Source organism: Genypterus blacodes, unplaced genomic scaffold (genome assembly GCF_046128005.1).
Source record: "Genypterus blacodes isolate CSIRO-AG114 ecotype Tasmania unplaced genomic scaffold, CSIRO-AGI_Gbla_v1 ptg000042l_1, whole genome shotgun sequence".
NCBI classification, from domain to species: Eukaryota; Metazoa; Chordata; class Actinopteri; order Ophidiiformes; family Ophidiidae; genus Genypterus; species Genypterus blacodes.
Genome location: NW_027466855.1, coordinates 161,078 through 178,069, shown reverse-complemented (window position 1 = coordinate 178,069; position 16,992 = coordinate 161,078). Strand labels below are relative to the sequence as shown.

The window sequence follows — 16,992 nt, the reverse complement described above, 5'->3', positions numbered from 1 at the left end:
AGAAAGTGTGTGTGATCTTCTGTCCGTCTCTCTGCCAGAGGATGAGCAGCAGTGTGAGAGTGTTATTATGATGTTAAAACAACACCACATCTCTGGGAAATTAATGGGAATTTTTGGGTATGTGATTAAAAGTTAAGACCGCTTGACGGGAAAGCGGCTGCTGCTGCTGTTGCTGCTGCGGCGTGACGTGTTTTGCTCCGTTTGGATAAGGATCCTGACGGGAAAGAGGAGGAAGTGGGAATGAGTCGCAGCGTAACTCATGACGACGAGTTAAACGCTGTCTGGGCCGCTGAAGTACAACAACATCACTCTTATACAGTGTGTGTGTGTGTGTGTGTGTGTGTACATGTGTGCATAATATACTGCATGTGTGTGTGTGTGTGTGTCCCAAGAGGGCTGAAATGTTGCTTTTTCAGATGGAGCCTGCCATGCTGATCAAAAGAGAAAGCGTTGAAGTCGGTTGCTTTTAAATGTGGAAAGAACACACACACACACCCACACACATTATCACATATACTGTACATACAGACACTGTATATGCAAGAACCACAATTGAGATGAATTTAGACAAATAAGAGAGGAGGAGGGCAAGGAGGTAGAGGGAGGGCAGAGAGAGAGAGAGAGAGAGAGAGAGAGAGAGAGAGAGAGACAGAGAGAGAGAGAGAGAGCAAGGTGGAGAGAGAGAGAGAGAGAGAGAGAGAGAGAGAGAGAGAGCAAGGTGGAGAGAGAGAGAGAGAGAGAGAGAGAGAGAGAGAGAGAGGGCTCTCCTCAGCTCTTCAGCTCCCAGTCTGAGCTCTTTCATGCTCTTGCTGGGACCTGCGGGACTCTCTCACCCTATGGCGACATGACTCTTCATCTTCATTTGTCCTCATCACGTCCGCGTTAAGACAACAAACAAACAAACAAACAAACAAACCCGAGTGACGACATTATTTATTTTTTGGTTTGTTTGTTTTCGGATTGTTTCCTTTGGATTCTTTTTTATTCCTCCCGGGGACTTAAATGCCATTTGCGCGGTTGTAACCCGCCGGATCGGAGGATGGAGACGCCGCCACCGCCGCCGTCGTCGTGGCTGCTGTGCCTGCTCGCCTGCACGCTGCTCCCGGGAAGCTGCGGGCTCGGATACGCAGAGTCCAGCCTGCAGACGGGACAGAGGGCGGCCAGCAGACACAGGTGAGGGGACACGGAACACACACACACACACACACACACACACACACACACACACACACACACACACACACACACACACACACACACACACACAGGCTCCAAAAGACGACAATCAAAGAAGCACGGAAGTCGTTTCAGAAAAGCTACGTCAGTGTTAATTGGAAAACTTGATTCCCCAAAGTGAGGTTCACGGGTCCTCCGTCGGTCCGCGAGACACTTCTCCTAGGGTCCACAACAATTGCAATGTGGTTGAATTAAATGAAGTTTGAGACCATATTGAGAATGTTTGAAGGGACTTTTCCTCATCATTCCAGAAGTCAACACCACATTTACAGCGATGCTCTCAAGCCTGGAATCCATATGATCTACTCACACACTCTTTTCACAACATGTGGTCACCAGAGGAGATGATTCATTAGGCTGTCATCATATTTTGGGGGGGAAATGTGTGTCAGCATATACCATCATCCACACACACACACACACACACACACACACACACACACACACACACAGTCACTGCTCATAAAACTGTCACTGTCAACAACTTCTGACCTTCGTATGCTGAGAAGACCAGTGCGTGTGTGTGTGTGCGTGGTTTGATTGTGCGTCAGCGCTTGTGTTTGCTGACTGAATGAATGAGTAAAGCTTCAAATATTGTCTGAATCACTATGATGATGGCGTAGGTGTTTGCTTGCGTCTGTAGTTTGGCTTTAATACATGAGCCAGCATTGACAGACTGAGTGAATGAATGACAGAGTATCTCTCTCACATGTGGTACGTGTCTGCCTGCATATGTTTATACTTAAAGCGTGTGTGCGTGTGTGTGTATTTGTGTGTATAGCAGACTTGGCCTCTTTCTAGTTGAGCTTCTGCAATATGAGCTTCTATGAAGTTTCTGTCCACATCACAGCACAGTTTGCTACTGCCGGCTGTCTGCGTGTTGGCATTGGTGTCGGACCTCTTTGGGTGGTTTGTAGATTGAAGCTGGGTCTGCAGCTACTGTGTGTGTGTGTGTGAGAGAGAGAGAGAGAGAGAGAGGGAGAGAGACGATAAAGAAGCCGCGAGGTGGAAAGTTTAAAAAGACAAGAGTGGAAAGGTGAGACAGGGGTGGAAGTGTGAAAATCTGAGAAGTCAAACAGAGATTTCCAGAGCATGTTAGAAAGAGAGGGGAAGAGATAAGAGGTCAAGAGATGGAGAGGAGGAGAGTGGAGAGGAAAGAGAGAGAAAACATCTGAGGTTATCATAGCTGCCGTGCAAGGGGGCGAGAGAAGATGAGGTAAGTGAGGAGAACAATGGAGGGAAAACCTCTTCACGTGACAGAAGTAACAAAGATGGGTGACAAGGGCAAAGAGCGTGAAAGAAACAGAGAGAGAGGAGCGGGGGAGAAGAAAGAGCGAGCGGGCGGGCGGGCGCGACATGACAGGATGAAAGAGAGAGACAACGGGAGGGAGGAGAGAGGAGGCGAGAGAAAAGAGAGGCTGACAGCAGAGGTGAAGAAGGCCCGGGGTCCTTAAATGCCTCGCGCCCGGCCCGAACCAGAAGGCTGAGAGGGATGTGACGTTACACACCGCACACACACACACACACACACACACACCGCACACATATTGAGTCATTGGGGAGAAGAATGCGCTGGCCTGTGGCGTTGCGGTTCGCCTCTCTGACATCTGTTTGAACTCAATTGATCTGTTTTGACAGATGTGTGAAGTATTTCTTAAGTGGCGGAGGCTGAAGTGGAGACGAGCAGAGAGGACTTGAAGGAGGCGCAGAGCTCCACTGTCTGACACATGTGCTGCCAGAATCAGCCTGAGACAAAGCAGAGGGGTGTGTGTGTGTGTGTGTGTGTGTGTGTGTGTGTGTGCGTGTAAGAATAGATACAGGTGGACTGGCTCAAGTGGTCTGGTTTGGCTTATTCACAGTCTTACTATCAGGGAGACAAGAAGAATATGTCGATTATGTCAATATTGATGATTGATTGTGATTGATGATTGATTCTAACGGTGACAAAATCATACTAGTTGAGGGTGAAAAGTCTAGACACTGTATTTGCTTCATCATCATCATCATCATCATCATCATCATCATCTTCATCTTCATCTTCATCTTCATCTTCATCTTCTTCATCATCATCTTCATCATCATCATCGCTTTAGTTTTAGATGTCCCAAATTCTCTCCTATGGCACATTAGTACTTGCACACATACATACACACACACACACACACACACACACACACACACACACACACACCGAAGAAATACAATGATACACTTTGGCAGTACAGAACCTTGATACTCACTGATGTTGTATATCCTGTAACAGTAGTAGAGTATTTAAGGAGGTCATTATCCTTTAAACGGTGGAGAAGAGTGTGTATGTGTGTGCGTGTGTGTGTGTGTGTGTGTGTGTGTGTGTGTGTGTGTGTGTGACAAATGGCCCCAAAACCATTCAGGGAAACCTTTGCACGGAGAGGGAAAAATTGCCTGTAATTGAGCTTCTCTTAATAACTGCCATCAAACAGCCCTTGAGCAAGGCAATCAAGCCCAGTGGTTCCTGTGGCGATGATGCAGCCTTTGGTCGCTCACTCTTGTGGTTGCTCGCATTATTAGCATTAATCCCTGCAGAGGCTAATGTTGGTCAGAGCCATTAGCTATTAGTTGGCCGCTGGACGGCGCAGGAAGGGAAAGTTAATCCAAGTGATTTGTAACTGTTAGCTCAGCGTTTAGGAGCTTCAGCTGCAAACTACAACCATGAATTCTGGTTTCAGGGGATTTGAAATGATGCAGTTCAGTCAATAAAACAGCACCGCAACCCCCAAAGAACTGATCGACCCCACTGCTAACTCGTTGTATTTATCCTGCAATGTACCGTAAAAAGCACAACATTGCCAGTCTGCTGTTGCTAGGCGATGAAACGGGCGCAGGAATGCTTCAACCAAACCTTGGGTATAATCCAAATTCACTCATTATTATCTGTGATTTTCTGCTAATTAGGGCAGCAAACACACGGCCCTTTGCATATCGTCATGCAAATCAGGGGGGAAATAAAGGGGGGGATCCAGTCTGCTCGCAAAGCATTGTTACGCAATTAACATACTTCCCAGCATGCATTGCATTTGAAAAGCCCCTCTTTAATCTTGTTTAGATAAAGTTTCAGGACGCTGCAAAGACGTTGACACCTTTCGCCCTGATGGAAATAGTGAAGAGCTGAAACTTTTCATCCTCACGAGTGAAAAATGAAGAGAAGCAGACATCCTGTCCCAGAACACGATGCTTTGCTTTCCACCACTTTGGATCAGCTGATGTGTGTGTTTTTAGAGCTAAATATAGACTTCTACTTCTAACTATAACGACTCCTTCAGTGCAGAGACTCTTTGTTATTGGACTGCGTCAATATGATACAGTCACAGCTCGGACACACGACTCCATAAATGGTTAAACTCCAAGTGAGGCCCATAAAAACCCCTGCACACACACACAGACACACACACACACACACACGGACACTGTCGTATCTGTGCAATAATGTAGTATCATGGACATTCTGTATATCTTTGTGACCTCCAGGCTAAACAATCAGAGCAGAGTTTACACAGTCACGCTGTCCCTTGATGTTGGAACATGTCCAAAGGGAAAATGGTGTGTGTGTGTGTGTGTGTGTGTGTGTGTGTGTGTGTGTGTGTGAGAGTGTGTGTGTGTGTGTGTGTGTGTGTGAGTGAGTAAAACTGCCTATAAAGAAAGAACAGAGAGGCTGGAAGAAAGCTCTCTGAGTGTGTGTGTGTGTGTGTCTCCTGGCATGCAGTCACTCAAGCATGCGTGAGTGCACTCGAGTGTGTGTCTGTGTGTGTTACCTGTCAGTCGCCGTGCTTTTCTCTGTGTGTGTGCAGGGGTGTACCTTTACAAGGACATGGAAGGGGTGCTTGACCTCTGCGGGTCAGAGTTCAAATGTCTGTCCACAGAATCCATTCAGGCCTCAGCCTGAATTTCCCCTTGAAGATAAAATGAAAGATCCCTTAACAATGGAAGCCTCAACCTGCTTCCTTTGTCCCATTCCCACTCCCACTGAATGTACCCATTTTACCCACAATCCTCCCATGCAGAGAGGTTCTTCAGTAGAGTAAACCTGCTCTGTGGGGGTGGAGGGGGCAGATCCTGGCTTCCTGCTCGGTAATGACTCGTCTGTCTGCGGTGTTATAAGGAAGTTGATTTTATAGCGTAGTGAAATGAGCTCAGGCAGATGTAAGGCCTCCTCTCATGCTGAGTTATGACTCTGTAAACGGACAGAAGACACGGATTCCACCGTCCGCAGGGAGACAGGGAACAAAAGAGGGTCGTTTGCTCGTGTCAGGTCTTTGTGATGACCGCAGAGTGTGTGTGTGTTTTGCAGGAAAACACGCGTGTAACCCTTGTGCGTGCTTGTTTTCTGCCTTCTCTCGTGTGTGTGTGACTGTAAATGAGTAGCCAGACGACACAGAGGCCACAGAGTATCGGGAGTGAAGTCGGGTGACGAAGACTGATGATGCAGTCTGGGCTCCTGGTTTACAGAGTTAATGCTCGTGATTCATCAAAGGCTAAGAAAACAAAACATTAATAGCGTAAAACACTTGAAAGAAAGCGTCGCAGTCTTGGTTTACGTGAGTGAGTGTGTGTGTTACCAAGTCGGCTGCTTCTGTCTGACAAAGCTTCTGTTAGCGTCGTCCTTCACTCAGTGTTTGGTTGAGCTGGAGCCACAGTGGAGTGACCTCAAGTTAAGATCTAATATGGAGGAAAGTTGGTGAAAATGCAGAGAAAACTATTAAAATTCAATGTAATTCAAGCAAGTTTGAACAAAAACCATAAGGCACAAGCTGGAGAAGTAAGATTTTAAAGCATTTTCATCATTTTTGTACATTTCTTCCAAAGTAAATCACCAAACTCAATGAAAAACTGTCTGGTATAGTTCTCATATAAAGCTGTGATGCTTGTGTGTGCTCCTCGTCGTGTTTCATGTTAAATTAAGGGGCTTTGGTCTGAGTAATTTCTCTCCGGCCGTTTGGTTTATTGGATTACTGTTGTGAGCGTTTCACTTCACGCTGCTTAGAGGGGAAAATGAGAAAAGGCTTTGCTACAGAAGAGAAAGTGTGTTTGCAGGGGTGTGTGTACTTACACCCTGTAAATTGAAGGGCATATGCCTAAGTACACAGGCTCACACAGACACTCTCGCTCGCTCACGGTTAGTCATCCTCTCACCAATAAAGGCCTCTCTCATGTGTCTCACCGGAGTGGAAAGCTCACGACGGAGGGACGGAAAGTGAGACGGGAGGTGTGGGTGTGTGGAAGGCACAGAGAGGGAGGGAGGGTGTGTGTTTGCTTATGTACGTATGAGCGTGTGAGCATGTGTGTGTGTGTGTGTGTGTATACCCACATCTGTATCTTCTCAACACTGAAAAAGAAAGATGTTTGGGTTTATTTACATTGAACGCGGCGTCTGTTCTCCATCAGAGACGATGGGGTGCTAACGCTGCCAGCTTTGCTCTTTATCTACGCGACCCAGAGAGTCGGCAGGTCGGGGTTAACAGATCGGCAGAGCTGCTTCACTGAATCAACCGTGTCGAGGAAAGAAACAGCTCGGAACGACACGGGGGGGGCGAGACGACGCTCCGTTTGGATTTACTGCGGCGGGTGGAGTTCAGATGTTGGAGATGTTTGATTCCTCTTTCACAAACATGGCAACCCAGCGAAGCTTCACATAACAGAAGGCAACCAGAGCAAAGGGCCAACATCCCTCCAAGTATGACTCCATCCCTCCAAAAGTGTCTTTGATTGATGAAATATATCTTAAATGTCATTAGCGCCACCATCTGGTCGACTGAAGTTTGAAGTGATGTTGCATGACAAATCACTGGGATTCCTCCAAGATCTTCTGGAAACGTTCTGCAATACACAAACCGGACCACAGAGGAAGCAGAACACAATTCAGTGTAACGGCTAGAAGGAGGGACATGTGGAGCGCTGATGAACCCGCAAATCAGTGGAAACACACAGAGGAAGTCGCCGCACGTCTCGGATGCATGAACACTTAAGTCATGTCTGTCCTGTGTTGGACCCAGAGGCCGAGATGAATCAGGCCGGAAACTTGTGTTGGTTTCAAGTCAGCATCAAAGCAACATGATACACTGCAATATACAAACAAGCTCAACCCCACAGTCAGCAAAATGGCTTTCATGTGCAATCAAAACGACAAATTTGCACAGAAAGAAGTGAATACTGGAAGTTATTATGGGAATCTGAAGCAAACCTGACGTTTATCCCACTTTTTTCTTCAAGAATGTTCCTCATGACCCAAAAGTCCAGGCTCCACAGTCGAGTCCTGACACTTCATCAGACCTGTTGTTCACTTTCCCACGTACAGTAACCCCAAAGGTTGAACAGGGAGGAGGAGATGAATGAAGATGGGTGGAGGAGAAAGAGAGAGAGAGAGAGAGAGCGAGAGAGAGATATAGGGGAGGGGGGGGGGGGGTTGATTGACTCCCGAGCATGAAGGAACTTCTTGTGCGCTCCCAACTTTGTATTCCTAAACTCTCCACAGTTCTGCTCAGCTGAATTTGGGAGTGACACTAATTGGCCGTAATGACCTGCAGAGGGAGCGCGGCGGAGAGAGGTGGACGAGGACGAGGACGAGGATGAAGAGGACGAGGGGACTGCTGGGTAACGCTGCCAATATGAGAACCATGACAGAGGACGACTGTCTTGTCCCGGGGCTGAAAGCGACAAAAGGACGCCTGTGTCCTAAATCTGTCCTCAGTGTTATCCACACAGACATCTGAGGGTCGAGGAGGTCGCGACAAATTGAGTAGCATGTGTGTGTGAGCGTGTGTGTACGTGTGTGTATTCCTGTATGTCTGGCCATTTTATTTTTAGTATATTTGCGTTTGATGTTTTTATTGTGTTTGTTTTGAAATCATTATCCACAGCTGTAACCTCTCACAGGATCAGGATTTAGATGAATGGATATGAATTGGATTTAGGTAGATTAAGGGTTAAAGGTCAAGTTCATTAGGATTAAGATTCAGGATCACGGGAAATACTTCATATCTAAATGATTTAACCGGTTCCACACTTGCACAAAATGAAATTTCAGTCAAGACAAACATAAGAAGCGCTACAAAGATGTGTGTGTCTGTCTCTCTGTCTGGCTGTGTGTAAGTTTGTGTGTGTGTGTGTGTGTGTGTGTGTGTGTGTGTGTGTGTGTGTGTGTGTGTGTGTGTGTGTGCAAGGGTTAGACGGCGGGGAGTTTGGGAAGCACACAATGGTGGCCATTGTACAAATCATACGGTTATTATCCTGAACTGATCTGACAGTAGCACTGCCAGACAATCTCTCCTGCACAGAATAACAATCAGTCCCACGTTTAAGATATTGATCTGGATCGCCAATGTCAACAAATGAACAGATTATTGATTATTATTTATCCACTTGAGTACTTCTTCATTGTTTTAGCTGCTGCCAGAGTTCACAAAGTAAAACAGGGACTCACTGGCTCTGCTTGTGTGTGTGTGTGTGTGTGTGTGTGTGTGATTTCATAGGAACTGGTGCGCTTATGTGGTGACACGCACTATAAGCTGCGTGATGGAGGACGGGGTGGAGACGTACATTAAACCGGACTACCAACGCTGCGCCTGGGGTCAGTGTCCTCGAGTGGCGTGAGTATCTGTAACACACACACACACACACATACACACTCACACACACTAAGACACCATTCTCATCTTTCGTATCTAACATCTCCCCCGATTCGCCCCGCCACTGGAATCTAATCTGCATTCCAACTTGCTTCCTCCAACATTCTGTTTTCAGGTCTACAGAAGTTTTGTACATTCATTCTCCATCCCACTCTTCCTCTCCTCTTCCTCTCCCCTTCCTGTCTGTAGATACTCACTTCATTGAGCTGTTTTCAGTCTCTCAGGAGAGATTTAGGCCTGGACAGGAAGTGGTTTGGGCCTGGTCGTAGCTGGAGTTGTAGCTGTTGCTCGGTGTTCAGCCAGAACATCAACAAAGTCAGTTTCAGCTCAGTATTTGGCAGGCGGATGAACACTTCGGCCCGTCTCATATTCATTGATCTCAGCTTCAGAGACCCGTTCCAGTGTCTGCTGCAGACCTGGAGAACTTCAGAAGTGTATTGAGTTGAGACGTGACTTAATGATTTCCCCAAATGTGGATGTTTCTCTTGAAAGGAATAACTCCCTAAGTGTCTGTGGGATTGAATCAAAATGTTGCAGTGTTTGCCATGTAGTCTGTCCCTGGCTGGTCTGGCTGCCTGATCCCTCTGCCTGCCAGGGGCCTCGGCCTAAACCTGGGCTATGCTAAGAATGAGGTCGACATCAGTTCCAAGCACCGCAGTCTATCCGTCCTGCCCTGTGAAAACAATCTTGTTTCTGACTCAGTCTCTCTTTCTTTAAAGGCCTCTTTCTTTCTTTCTTTCTTTCTTTCTGTCTTTCTTTCTTTCTCTCTTTCTTCCCTTCTTTCTTACTCACCTTCTCCCTTTCTCTCCAGCTCCACTCCGCTCCGCCTCTCTCTCCATCTCTCCCAGCCCTGTTTTTGTTTTTCCTCTGAGAGCACGTCGAATCCCTTTTTCTCACGCTCTCTCTGAGTCGGGTGCTGGAAGATGAAATCTTTTCTATGGCAGAGAAAAGGCTGGTTTTGTGTGCAGAGTGATGCTTGCGGCTCTGCGTGAAGGGGAGCAAACCTGTTGAAGTCTCACAGTCGGGGCCTTGTTAACGTGCTTGTGACGCTGCCATAAATCTTCATTGAGTTTCTGGTCTATTTATTGCATTGTTACTGTGAGACAGAGCTGAATAACATGATAATGAATAAAACTCCAGACCCTGCCAAATATAACATTTTCCTGTCCGAATGTTTACGTGAGAAGACGAGAAGAAAAGGAGATTTAATAGCGGTTGGTGCTTTGGAAAATGAGACAGAAATATCTTGATGTTTACATGTCTGCATAGATCATCAGCAAACTACTTCCCAGCATTAAATAATGAGTCAGTGCACATGAATGTCACCAGTATACGGTGGTGTGTCATGAAGAACATGAGAACGTTCTAGAATCTTCCAAATGTTCCAAAGTGTTGGATTAGAAGTCAATTGAAGTGGAGTTGTTGTGTCACTCTCAGCTACCGGACGTACAGGAGGCCGAGGTACAAGGTTGCCTACAAAATGGTGACGGAGATGGAATGGAAGTGTTGCCATGGTTACTCGGGCGAAGACTGCCACAACCCGCCAAAGGGAAGCACGGATACTCAGGTTAACGCCGGGCGAACTCGTGTCACGCAGACGGGCTACAACACGGGCAGCGGACAGAGGGGAGGAGACAGCAGAAGCGGTACGACCCTTTGACATCGGGAGATAAAGGAACTCCCTTCTCTTTTCACACATTTTTTAATTAATGATGTTCTTGCGTCGTCCTCAGGTGACAGTGAGAAAATCAGACAACTGGAAGAGAAGATCCAGAGTCTGTCCAAAGACCTTCACACCATGCAGTCCACAATCCACGGCATGAACCACAGACTGTACGTACATGTTGGCATTTGGGGAATGTTGGGGATGTTGTTAATTAAAAAAACAATCAGATGGAACAGCCGACATACAAGCTTACCTCTGCTCGTCCCATCTCAAACCCTCTGCTTAGGCCTGGTCTGAGTGGGGCCGGTGTCCCCGCTGATGCAGCCCAGCCGCACATGAAGGAGACCATCCATGACATCCAGAACAAGCTGGACCAGCTCTACAACAGGACACAGGTAAGATCTGCTACTCTGCACAGTTTTCTAGAATTGGAATGCAACCATGCAACCATGTTAATTCATTTTGACATTTCTTTTGTTCAGGTCCATGACCAGACGCTGCTCACCATCAACAACCATCTGGTGAACGGAGGAGGCAATGAACTGGACGGAGCAGGCAGAGGAGGGCGGAACCAGTTGGACACTCTGAAGGAGGAGATTCTGAAAGAGCTGGAGAGAAGAGTGTCTCTGTCCTGCTCCTCCTGCCAGGTGAAGACAATGACATGTGAAAGCTAATACAAGTAACCTGACATATTCACAGTGTCAGTGTGTTACAAAATTGTCCCCCACTGATCTGTGTCCCTGTAGGCTGGGGTGGAGGACCTGAGGCGCCAGCAGCAGCAGGACAGGGAGAGGATGGGAGCCCTGGAGAAGCTGTACAGCTCCATGGACCAGCACCTGAGGCAGACGGTGGAGATCTTCCGCAGAGAGACAGAGCGCTCCCAGGGCTGCTGCAATACAGTCACTAAACTGGAGAAGAAGCTGACTGACCTGGAAGTCCGCGTGACTTCCACCGACAACAAGTGTGACACCATCAAAGGGCGGCTGGACAAGGAGCTGCCCGGGACAAATGGAGGAGGAGGGAGGGGACGAGGGACAGAGGACAGGCTGAACGGCAAACTGAGAGAAGTGGAGAAGAGGCTGAATAACACCATGAGGAAGACAGAGCAGAGGTGCACCAACACTGGGAACAATATGAAGGATAATGTCCAGAGAGAGGTCACTCAGTTGCGGAACATGGTCCTCACTCGGCTGGATGACAACAGTTACAAGATCGGCAGGATTGACCTGGACGTTTCTGTGCTGAGTGACACGGTCACTGACCACAGTCGACGTCTAGGTCAGCTGGAGAACATCACCACTATCCTTGACAGACGTCTTACATCCACCATCAAACTGTGCAATGAAACATGTGGGCCGAACGGAAAAGGCCGAAAGACTGATGACACCATCAAAACCATCGAATGGAGAGTTGTGGCCAACAAGGAGGAAATCAAGAAGTTTGACACCAGGTTAAAAGATTTGTCTGTGTCGGGAGATTCACTGATTGACAGAGTGATCAACCTGGCAGAAGATGTGAAAAAGATCAAGAGTGTGACAGGAGAGAACGGCGAGAGATTCAACAAGATCGTAACAGAAGTGGAGACGCTGGGCCGAGATGTGGAAGACTGTTCTGTTTGCAGCAGCGTAGAAGAAGACCTGCGCTCGCTTACCAATACCACCAGCAGCGGCCTCAGCAAGTGCCAGGCCGAAGTGACAGATCTGCGGAAGAGAATCGACTCGGAACAGTCCACGTGCTCTCAGGTGTGCTCCAACCTTCAGGAGGAGGTGGGAAGACTGAAAGAGGAGGTGGAGGAGTGTACGGGACAGTGTAAGACCAACATGAACGATCTGAAAAAAGGCTTGGATGATCATAAAGTCCATAATGGAAAATTAGGAGGAGATCTGAAGTCTCTGCAAGGAGAGCTGAGTGGGGTCATGGTCACCTTCAACTCCTTGAATGACAGCCTGAGGGGCCTGGGAAGGACCGTGCACGGGCAAGGGAACGCGCTGAGCGATCTTACAGACGCCAAGGACAACATCCAGGCTGAGGTGAGGTGATGTGATGTGATGAAGATGAAGATAACACTGCTGCTATTAGCTTAAACTTAAACTTACTGACACACATTATCAGAAATCTCACCAAAAAGCAACATAGAGTGATGGAGTTGGTGATGATGTGTGTGTTGTTTTATTAAACAGAACATTGAAATGCAATTTTTCTTCGTGGATCTTATAGCAACATGATAGAGATCAAGCACGTTTTGTGTTTAGCTTCGGGATATTTTCCCATAATGTTAGTATAGTTATGAAAATATTTGAATGCATTTCAAGGGTTTGAGTGTGTTAGAGATGGAGATCATATGCTTATAGAGATCAATATTCAACATAGGAAGATGAATCACTAAAGGGACTTGAACATATTTATATCCAACATCTTTGTTCTCCAAAAGGTGATCGAGTTGCAGAAGAACCTGACAGATTTTGTTGACGACTCCAAGCTTCAATTTGGCAACCTGGGCAAAGACATCAAAACCATCACCAGCAACTATGTGACGGAGGTCAGCGAGTGCCGGCGCTCTAGCGACAGCCTGGACCGGAGACTGTCTAAGATGGAGGGAGTGTGCGGACGATTTGACTCGTTGTCAGTGAGCCTGGAGAGCATCAAGCACGGCCTGAACCGACACGTGTCTGGCCTGTGGAATTGCGTTAATGGACTCAATGTCACGGTAACGTCTCAAGGAGATCTTATTGAAGACATCCAGAACGTCCAGCTGGTGAACGTCCACTCCGACATACACAGGCTGAATTCTTCGGTTGTGGCTTTGGCCGAGGATTTCCACAGTTTTGTGGAGCAAGACTTCATGGGTGAGTCACAGAGGACAGAGGGCCTGGGATCTGGATTTTGGATAAGAGATTTGGCTCATTTGAATGGAGGCAAGGTCAGGGCAGAGAGAAAATAGACCAAAGGAAGAATTTAGGGTATCATCCTTAAAGGCATTCACTTAAGACTCTATTAAGCCTGCAGTTTGTCAAATGAATAGTTTTAGTGAACTTGCGGGTAAAGTGCACATCCTGAGTAGGTCCAGCTTAGATGTCTTAGGCTTTCTTGGCTTTCTGTGGGTTTTCTTGTATTCCACTAAGAATTCCTCTAAGGAACGCCAAAGCTGGTAAAGAGGAATTTCAGTCTGGTACGTCCCAGCTGTGCTGTCTCACCAAACATTCCTGATGTGTCTTATCACAGGTCCACCTGGCATAACAGGCCCTCGAGGAGAGAGAGGCGAGAGAGGTACCCAGGGTCCTGTGGGACCCCAAGGGAGGGTGGGACCTCTAGGAAAAGAGGGCAAGCAGGGTCTAGTGGGACCCCCAGGTAAAGACTAACTTTGGTTGCTTTTGTTGAAGTGACTTACAAACTTACAAGTTAACTTATTTTTGATCTGTGAAATTCTTGACATGTAGATACAATGTGATAGGAATAACAAAACAAACTGATGTCCTCTTGTCTTCCATCTTCCATTTCAGGTCTGAGAGGCGAGGAGGGTATGTGTTGTTCGTACTAAGCAGAAGATGAAAGCAGTGATTCCTGTTTGATGCCTGTGGGTTTTGCTTCAAAATAACTCCTGCTCTCCTTTCCTCCCCCATGATCAGGTCCTGCCGGGTCAGACGCACACGTGCCGCGCCTGTCTTTCTCTGCTGCCCTCACTCGGCCAATGAACAGCGCAGGAACCATTGTATTCAATGAGATCTTCGTCAATGAAAATAACGCCTACAACCCGCGAACTGGTGAGTTTTGAACTTGCACTTCAAATCCTTTTCACCCTGTTGCTTTTGCTGTGATCACCTACTGACTCTTTGTCCTCTGCATCCGTCCTCTAGGTTATTTCACTGCGCCTGTAAGTGGGAAGTACTTCTTCAGTGGCATCCTAACCGGTCACAAGAATGTGAAGATTGAAGCCGTGTTGTCTAAGTCCAACAGCGGTGTGGCTCGAGTGGACTCAGCTGGGTATCAGCCTGAAGGCCTGGAGAAGCCCATGGCAGAGGCCCAACACATTCCAGGAGCGTTGGCCGTCTTCAACATCATCCTACCAATGAAAGCAGGAGACACCGTCTGCATTGACCTCGTCACTGGCAAGCTGGCCTTCTCCTCTGAACCCCTGACCATCTTCAGTGGGATGCTGCTGTATGAGAGCAAATGACGGGATGAGATGTGATGTGATTTATCTGGATGAAACTTTGAGCACCAAGAGATTCTAAGCGGTCTGCTGGACTGAAACAGACCGCAGCTATTGACTGACATACCTACAAAATGTCTGCAAAGACTGAAAGACTGGATTCATTCAGCAGGATACCTTTTTATTAGTATATTGAGTTTAAGTGCTAAGAAGGAAGGAAATACATTTTTCTTTTCAACCACAGTGATGTGTTTTGTCTTTCACAGCTTTAAATAAAACAGTGAGGGTCCTGCACACACACACACACACACAGATGTTTTCAGTTATTCAGGCTGATTCCTTACAGAATCTTGTATGGGTGTGTTGTCCCACAGGTTAAACAAACCTATCAGGAGAGTCACAGTCATGTCTGTCAAGCACTGTGTATATACAGGCCAGAGAAGAGGTCCGATCAGTCAGAATAAGTGAAAATAAAAACCCATGTGGGTATTAAGTGTGTGTGCAGGGCCTTTTACTGTGCAAAGAGCCATTTGTTTCTTTGGTATTTGTTTTTGTTGGAAAGAAATGCCACTGCAGGATTATGCTATGATTCCATATGTTCACACCGCACTATAAACTTGAATTATTTAGTTATTATTGCAAGATAAAATAGCCTTTTAAGTCACCCTTGTATCAATCAAACAGAATTCCGTAAACCACAAAAGAATGAGGATCTTCTGTTTGTGTTATAAAACACCCACACCATATTTGTTTGGAGGTTATTGCATCCATTTTGTTTCCTTTGTGCGTTTCTGAGGTGGTTTCTGTTCTTGCTACTCAGTTTGGATTTTGAAAGCACATTTTTTTGACCACAAGCAAATTTCCAAAAACGTAATGCTGACTGAAGCCAATCGGCCTGAAAGAAATGCAGTGTGATTGGAGGGCCAGAGTCCAAACCACGTCTTTTTACAAGGAAATGCACAAATGAAGTCAATGGTGGCCCAGTTACCAAACCACAGGATTTTATAAATCATACAGCAACACACAAAGACAATGTTTTGGCAAACACACATTAGCTATGCGCAGAAATATGTGGGGAGGAGGAGGAGGATGACCTGGAGGAGAAAGGTGCATTTTCCCTTTAATCTAATATGGCTCAGGCATTAATATCTGTTCATCTGACAATGGATATTGTAAAGCTAAGAAAACAAATAGTGAACTATGCATGGAGGTCTAATCAATGTTTCCAGAAGAAACTGTACTATAGTAGGTATTCTTTAAAGGAACATTGAACATTCTAAGCTGCTTAACGGATATGATACAACCTATTGGAGCATATATTGCATTATATTCACACTATGTTGAAAGGCATGCATAAATTACTGTATCATCAGTTTATCAGGATAAGCTCATTCTGCATATTTTAATATAACTGAGTGACACCTTCTCTTCTTCATCTCTTACTGTATTTCAGCCTTAAACCAGTTCAGTGTGGGAGTGGATTTCTATTGTATTTTTAAATGCATTGTACAAGTTTAAAAGAATGTAAATATTTTTCATCCGTTTTGTATGACTTGCCACTTCACATTACTATGCCAGGTACTGAATGTTTTGTATGTTTTGCCACATGTGCCTCAAATACAGATACTCAGTTTTACACAGCTGATCTCAACAGTCTCACTTTCATCTGAATTTTGTCCTTCTGTTTTACAAAAATGTGCCAGTTTCTGCTTACCGTTCATTCTGTTTGAGACATCATTTATTTAATCTTGCACCTTTTGGTCCTTGTTCTTACTTCCTTGCAAACCCCAGGTTTCAGTGTTCTAATTTTAGTTGATTTCATGGAGATTGTTGGAAATGCATCTCTTGTGCTGCACTACAGTGACATCTTGTGTTTACTCTCCATACTTCCAAAGCTGTGAGGTTTCAGATGAAGAAGCTTGGAGACTTCCAGATGTCCATTGAGGGGAAGAGGATCACATTCATCACTTGTCACAGTAAATTACATGTCTCTTTATAAGCTTGTCTGCTCTCAATAGCTGTTATTCAACTGACACTCACACAAAGAATGTCATCTTTAAGGCCACGTAAGATGATCTCTGCTGTGGAGGTCAAGGGCAAAGATCCAGTAATTCTATCTCGGTTACTTAAGGAAGTAAGGATGCATATTAAACAGACAAAACACTCCATTGTACTAACCACTACATAAGTGGAACCTATTTTGAGGAAAAGAGTGAAAATATTGCAGGAATAAGTGGAAATTATATAAGAATACAGAAGTACTGAGCCAAAAAACAACA

At 46.1% G+C, this 16,992-nt stretch overlaps 1 protein-coding gene across 1 annotated transcript; it reads left to right on the top strand.

Moving 5' to 3' along the window:
- The first annotated feature begins 352 nt into the window (after positions 1 to 352).
- LOC142999251 (EMILIN-1-A-like) lies at positions 353 to 16,378 on the top strand. Its single transcript, XM_076148713.1, has 12 exons — positions 353 to 1,173; positions 8,742 to 8,858; positions 10,335 to 10,543; positions 10,631 to 10,730; positions 10,850 to 10,958; positions 11,046 to 11,210; positions 11,310 to 12,593; positions 12,995 to 13,409; positions 13,786 to 13,911; positions 14,064 to 14,081; positions 14,190 to 14,324; positions 14,418 to 16,378. Exons 1-12 carry the CDS (start codon positions 1,040 to 1,042, stop codon positions 14,735 to 14,737), a joined length of 3,132 nt encoding a protein of 1,043 aa, XP_076004828.1. The 5' UTR covers positions 353 to 1,039; the 3' UTR covers positions 14,738 to 16,378.
- Positions 16,379 to 16,992: the final 614 nt, after the last annotated feature.